This window comes from Sinocyclocheilus rhinocerous, unplaced genomic scaffold (genome assembly GCF_001515625.1).
Source record: "Sinocyclocheilus rhinocerous isolate Xijiao unplaced genomic scaffold, SAMN03320098_v1.1 scaffold1295, whole genome shotgun sequence".
Classification (NCBI taxonomy): Eukaryota; Metazoa; Chordata; class Actinopteri; order Cypriniformes; family Cyprinidae; genus Sinocyclocheilus; species Sinocyclocheilus rhinocerous.
Window position 1 is genome coordinate 25,472 of NW_015660499.1, and position 7,250 is coordinate 32,721.

General features: G+C 35.0%; 2 protein-coding genes across 5 annotated transcripts in view; both read left to right on the forward strand.

Annotated features, from left to right (window-relative positions):
• Window positions 1–1,261, forward strand: part of LOC107725118 (discoidin domain-containing receptor 2-like) — a 25,303-nt gene extending 24,042 nt beyond the window's left edge. The window contains exon 16 of the mRNA XM_016534274.1: window positions 1,088–1,261. Coding sequence (XP_016389760.1) covers window positions 1,088–1,225 — 138 coding nt within the window. The 3' untranslated portion in view covers window positions 1,226–1,261. The remainder of the gene's footprint in view (window positions 1–1,087) is intronic.
• Window positions 1,262–4,360: 3,099 nt separating this feature from the next.
• The window catches only part of LOC107725116 (sesquipedalian-1-like), a 5,120-nt gene continuing 2,230 nt past the window's right edge, over window positions 4,361–7,250 (forward strand). Inside the window, exons 1-2 of one of the 4 annotated variants that reach the window (XM_016534272.1) lie at window positions 4,361–4,502; window positions 5,648–5,789. The gene's annotated coding sequence lies outside the window, so the exon portion shown is untranslated. Of the gene's footprint in view, window positions 4,503–4,527; window positions 4,589–5,647; window positions 5,790–7,250 lie in introns of those variants that run through there. The other 3 variants (XM_016534273.1, XM_016534270.1, XM_016534271.1) reach the window with 3 other exon arrangements.

Genomic DNA, 7,250 nt, shown 5'->3' on the forward strand with positions numbered 1-7,250 from the left:
TTTTTGCACTCTCAGATTCCAGATTTTCAAATAGTTGTATCTCGGCCAAATATTGTCAGATCCTAATAAACCATGCATCAATGGAAAGCTCAATAAATCTCAATTTCGAAAAATGTACACTTAAAGTCCCCATGAAATCAAAATTAAAGTTTTTTGGGTGTTAGTATCAATATGTTAGTCTTAAGGTTATCTATAAGGCAGTGTGCTGCAAAACAGTGACAAAATTCGCATTTATAAGATATACGCATTCAAAGCTTGCAGTTCGTCACTTCCGCCAAAACGGCTCAACGATTTTTTTGACGTCACATCGTACTTCAGCTTCTCATGAAACTTTCTGTCCAATCAAATGCTCTCTAGAAGCGGGTAATCTATTAGACTGTGGCTGTCAAATACGGCTTTACCGAGCTCAACGGCTCTGGCCCGAGCAGATATAAACTAAACGCTATTGGCTATTTTAAAAAGGGGGCGGGGCTGCTCGATATGTCCCGCCCTCTCTTCCTGTTTCAGTTGAAATTACGTCACCACATAGAATAATGCTGCGTGTTTCAAGGCACTTCAGGGGACCTTTAAGACTAGTTTTGTCGTCCAGGGTCACATATTCTAACCCTATATTCTACATCTCTACTTCCTCCCAATACCTAAACTTAACTACTTTACTAACTATTAATAAGCAGCAAATTCGGAGTTTATTTTCCATAATACAGAATAAACTATATCTGCATGTAATTCATTGTATACTCTTGAAGCTTCTCTCTGGGCCGCTTAATTGTTATTATTATTAAGTAAAAGAGTTTGCGATAAATTATTTATTTTGGAATTAAATGGATTTGTTCTATATGGACATATGGTATTAATTTAATTTGGTCTTAAAAAGGAGAAGTGAAATTAAGTGAATTAGTCTAAATTAATGTGAATTGAACTGAAGTGAGGTCCAAAGTAAAGTGGTTAATTTTTTTCAGGTAAACTCTAATGAGACTGGTTGAATTCACAGTCACAGGACGCAAACCTTTACATGAACTGTAACATCATTTACATGGATGTTTTATGTAAAAGACTTCTACATATTTTGCCCTCTCTTTCTCCCTAGATCTTTCTCTCCGCCCCACCACTCTGTCCATCCTCTCTGTTCGAGCTGATGATGCGTTGCTGGAGTCGTGACATCGCAGACCGGCCCACTTTTCACAGATTGTATCAGGCCCTGCGAACTTTTGCGCCCCACTCATGACCGACACCTGCTCTACTGAATTAACCTGGAGGAAAACTGATATACAAGTCTTCTGACTGCTCGCCAGTCGCTGATGTAGAGCAGGAACATTATAGCCACAATGTAGCGCCATTAGAGCGGTAGAAATCCAATGGAGGAGAGATCTAGAGATGATGAGATTTCACAAAAGGCATTCATTCATTTATCCACTCACATATTCATCTCCTTTGGGACTTTTTTTCCAATCCATAGACACTTGAGATTTTTTTTTTTAGACTTCGTTGTTCTTTCCCTTTTTTCTTTATCATATATGTTATTTCTGTTTTGTTTTTTTTCATTTTCCAACAGTGACTCTTGAGCCTACTGTATATTCTAGGCAGAAAGAACCAACTGGACGAATGTTGTGTTTGTCAAAACTGTGGTTGCGTATCGTTAAGCACTGCTGTCTTTGGTTTTTATTTAGTTTTTGTCTATTTTTGATCCTTATTTACCCCCACACTGGAGTTACTGTGTCTTATGATAGTAAGTGTTGTTTTGCTCTCTAAATATGAATGTTTTTACAGGTTCTTTGGATATAGCCGGGTCAGAGACTTGCTCTGCCTGGATCTAGCAGAACTACTGTTATAGTTAGATTAAAAACCCTTTCGGAGGAGAAGGGAGAGGGTTATAGAGCCAACAATGGACTGACGTGCAATTGAATGCACTGTTTCTTCCCCCAACTTCTAACAGGCCACTTTAAAGTCAGCAATCAGAACAGACCAATGGACCATGATTCATCCGTGCATGTTTCCAAAGAAGACAATGTTCGTTATTGTAGTGTTTCATCAAAATGTAATAGCTTGGTTCTTGGTTAATGTTAAAAAAAACAAGAAGCATTTCCATTGGGATGCGTCAAGATGTTCTTGGGGTGAATTTGACCTTCAGCCTCCAAATGCAGATGTCCAATTAAAGAAGTAAAATGGGTTGTTAATGCCATTTCATGTTGGCTTTAAAGGAATAGTTCATCCAAAAATGAAAATTTGATGAACATTTACTCACCCTCTGACAATCCAAAATGTAGGTGCGTTTGTTTCTTCATGGGAACAGATTTGGGGAAATTTAGCATGACATCACTTGCTGGATCCTCTGCAGTGAATGGGTGCCGTCAGAATGAGAGTCCAAACATCCGATTAAAAACATCACAATAATCCACAGAAAAAAAGCAATATTATGGATAGAGGACTCATATTTTAGCCTGAAGCATCAATTTAAGTTAAAAACACTTTAATGATGGATTAGTTGTTGTTGTTTTTTTACAAAAACACAGCTTTTTGCTTCACAGCATGTTAATTGATGGACTGGAGTGTTGTGGATTACTTGTGGATTATTGTGATGTTTTTAATCAGCTGTTTGGACTCTCATTCTGACGGCACCCATTCACTGCAGAGGATCCGTTGGTGAGCAAGTGAATGCTAAATTTACCTAAATCTGTTTTTATGAAGAAACAAACTCATCTACATCTTGGATGGGTCTGAGAGAGAGTACATTTTCAGCAAATTTTCATTTTTGGGTGAACTGTTCCTTTAAAATCCAGCAAAAACCAGCAATATTTCACCACCACAGACAAACAAAGTGAATTTCAACTCAGTTGCAAAGGAAAACACTATATTTCCTAGTTATTGGCATACAGTTCTACAATTGCATTGTTGTTTTATCTAAATGAATTAAGTCTGGCTGAAGACATACAGGACCAATTATATCTCTATTTTATCTCTGTAGAAGGCACATGATTATGGGGGAATATGTATGTAAGTTTAAAATTTTTCAAAGCACATTTTTCTTTCTTTCTTTTAATCCACTTTAATGTTTTATTAATGCCATTTAATGTTTTTAGCAAATGTTTGTGAATGAGTGTTGCGCCAAAAAAACACATTTGGTGTACTATGATGTAACCAAGATCTGATATTTCCATCTTTTTTCATCAGTGTGTACTAGTTTCTTCATTCCTTTTCTGTAGTTTGTGTTTACTGTATTTCAGAAATTGTCTTCAAACGTACAGGAGAAGTTTTATTGTTTGGCTGCTGAAAGGTTTGGCTATGCAGGACGTTTTGAAGCGTCCTCCAATAGCACTGGGATTTCGATTGAATGTTGGTGGTAGGAAAGCTTAGGAGAAGGGCAACCACTAAAACTCAATCTCCCAGAAGCCTTGCTGAAGTGAGCCTGAGGCAATTTCTGTTATTACTGATCAGAGTTTGCTTTTCACTACATATTTAGAGACCAAGGGTGCATGTCCGTGTGAATGCGTGATACTGCGAGTGTGGTTTTGTTTCAAGTGAAATTAAATGTACCTTCTTTTATCATGTAGTATTCAATAACTGTCTTTCATGCAAACCTTTTTACTCTCTGTATGTGTCCTTTATGTACATTACATAAGCAGAGTAGATACTGTATGTATAGTAATATATTGGGGACTAAGGAAGACTTGTTTTCTTTCATCTTCTTTCTTATTTTCCATAATAAATACAAATTTTGCTGTATCTCCGGTGTTAATGTGTTGTACTTATACTGAATATTATTTTATTTTTTCTACATATGAGTAGTGTATATATTGTGTGTGTTGGGCTCTAAAAGTATTGAAAAAGTTCTCTCATGGTCTTAAAACCACGGTCATGGTTCTTTAAACATGTACAATGGTACAGTCATGATATTGTGAAATACGGTATTGTTGTAAATGGCAGGCTGTATTTCAAAGCACAGGAGCCTGTTATAAAACTACTGATAAAAACTTGTCATATCATGGTTATACATATGCACCATGGTATCCTTGGAGTACCATAAAATGTATTTACGTGCATAGTATTACCATGTGATACCATCACTGTACCTACTGCAGTATTTTTGTCAGTCATGGCCAAACGTAATTCATATAATCTAAATGCCCATATATAATCACGTAACCACTCTTAAACTCAATATGTGAGAAGAGCGTGAGACTCACATTGTGATCTTTAAAATAACCCATTGTGTGAGTATATGCACACATCACGCACGAGCGCGAGCAGCTCTGCTGTTACTAGAGAGAGTCCTGCAGCGTCACGTGATCGTCAGTCAGGAAAGGAAGAAAGAAGGGAGGAAAACTGTCCAATAACACGCTCAAAAGGCAGGTTAAACATCGATATAATCTCAAAACGACGTACTAGATCTCTTAAACCTTTCTCTTTATGAGTTTCTCTATCTTTGTAACACGGCTTTAGCCGTTATTATACGCTAGAAACAAGGCTGCATTTGATGGTTTAATATCAAGCAAACTGCTCGAGCTGTGAGTCGAGAAGGACTGTATTATTAAGACACGTTGACTTTTCTCTGCAAGTGGTGCTTATTATGTATGATTTTCGTACTTTACGGGTATAAATGAGATTGATAATGTTTAATTAGCTTTTAACACCTTCTTGTACGTTGTTAAACCATATTTATGTGCTACATATCTATCTGACTGCATGTATCTGCAGCATTCTGATGCTCACTTGAAATGTAACGTTAGTGTAAATGTGTTTTTAAATGTTTCTTTTTGAACGCACGTTGGTATAAAACTGCTGTCTGGATCACTAAAACTTTTTGCAGTAGACTCTATTGGCTGGTTGGGTCACTAACACTGTGTTTTTACTGTTACAGTACCATGGAACAATATCAGATGGTAATACCATGGTATTTTGACGTGTACAGATATATTGAAGTTCATGTATCATGGTGTTTACAAAAAAACAAGAACACCATTTTTAATACCACAAAACATGTTTAAAACGTTGATACTACCATGGTGCTTACTGGTTCCTTTTTTGCACATGCAAATTAAAGATTTAAAAAAAGCAGTGATCAGATATCAAAGGCTAATACTGTGGTTCTTTGATATGCTACTGTATCATGACATTTAGATGCAAGATTATGTGGTACTACCAGAAAATACCATGGTAAAGTGATAGTATTAGATGGCAATACCATAGTATATTTTCATGCTTCTCACAGCCACGGAAAGCATGGGAATATCAAGGAACTTTAAAATAAGAGGCTTGGAAAAGTCACTAATATATATTTTATATGAATATTATGTTTTATCAGAATCAGAAAAGGGCTTTCCTGCCAATTGTGTTTACACACACAAAGACAATGTCTTGGTGACAGGAGCTTCCAGTGCAAAGAAAAAGTACAGATATGCATATAATTAAATAAGATGTAACACTAATAATAAAGATTTGTATTATTTTTACTTTTTTTAATAAAATATCTGTCACATGGTTTTGACGCTATGTCTGATTCATGTATAGTTTAGTCACTTCCACAGACTTTTATTTATGCCACTTGTTTTAAGAAAGAGGAATTTGTGTGTTTTAAACCAGGTCAGATGTGTGAAGTAGGATGTTCCGATATATATGACACCTCAGTCATTGACTTCACTCTATTTTTTAGATCAGAAATGGGATGGAGATGTTCGGCAAGTGCTGGTGTTTTGATTGACTGTTGGAAGCAGGCCACACGTGAAGGGTTCAGAGAACAGCTTTGAAAGAAAGGTGACTTTACATCTACACTACGGTTTGAAAGTTTGGGGTTGGTAAGATATATATATATATATTTTGTTGTAAGAAATTAATACTTTTATTTAGAAAGTACTGTATGTGTTCAATTGATCAAAAGTAACAGTAACATATTTATAATGTTACTAAAGATTTCTGTTTCAAATAAATGCTTTTGAATCTTCTGAGCTTTCTATTCTTTAAAGTATCCTACAATTATTATCTGAAATTATTTGATAACAATAAAAAGTGTTCTTGATTTGTTTCTTGAGCGGCAAGTCAGCATTTTAGAACGATTTCTGAAGAATCATGTGACATTGAAGACTGGAGTAATAGAGTGCTCAATGGATGACATATTTTTGTGGGCCAAAACATGGAAACGAGTTCATATTTTAGCATGGTTCCATAGTCCAGAAGTCTTTTTTCTTTTTTTGGGTTAACTGTCTGAAATAGGTCTGTGGTTAACACACGTTCATGAAAATGTGTATGTTTTGATGTTCTGGTATAAGTACTGTATTTAGGCTTAAAAATTCTGTTTGGTTTTTGTCAAGGGAACCAGAGTAATAGTAATGCATCATCTCTGCATGTGGCTTCTGGAAATTCAACTTTGCCATCACAGGAATAAATGACATTTTAAAATATATTCAAATTGAAAACATACTTTAAATTGTAATAATATTTCACAATACTGTTTTACTGTATTTTTGATCAAATAAATGGTGAGCATAAAAGACTTTTCAAAAACATAAAAACTTTAATAACTTTTGCAAGGTAGAGTATGTTCATTTTTTCACAATGTTTGATATTTCTTAATATTTATGTATTTGTTCAGAAATGGCATGTTTTTTTTATTCAATAAGAGGAATCGTCATTGTAAAATCAAACAGCCTTTGTAGGCAAATAGATTCAAGATGTTGTAGGAAGTAAAACACAATAAAATCAATTTAAAAATAATGTTTTAAATTTGTTTTACGTGCATATATTTTTACTAAAGCATTTTAATACATGAAGTACATTGCATTTCCTTTAACGCTGTTAAGTGTTGACCTAAATTTATTGTTGAACCAGTTTTGTATTGATTCATTGGAACTCACAGTTTGAACTGATGTTAACTCTATATGCAAATTTTGAAACTCAAGTTTAATTCAGAGATGTTATGAAAACATCTTTGTAATATTCTCATATTCACAAGTTGAGGAAGGATTGCAAAATGAATCTAATGACACAGCCTTTAAGAAATTTAATAGTCAAATAAAAATGTTTTAAAATCGTATCGTATAATTACAACATTAAATAACATCATAGGCTGCGTTTACACTGCATGTCTTAATGCACAGATCCGATCTTTTGACCATATCCGATTTTTTGGCCCGTCTGTTTACATTCACTTTAGACATGACTGGTATCTGATATCTGTGTTTACATAATTCCCACCCAAAATTATTGTGAGTGATCGCTTTATAGGCACATGGTAGACCCTCGGGTTTTGAATGGCCGTG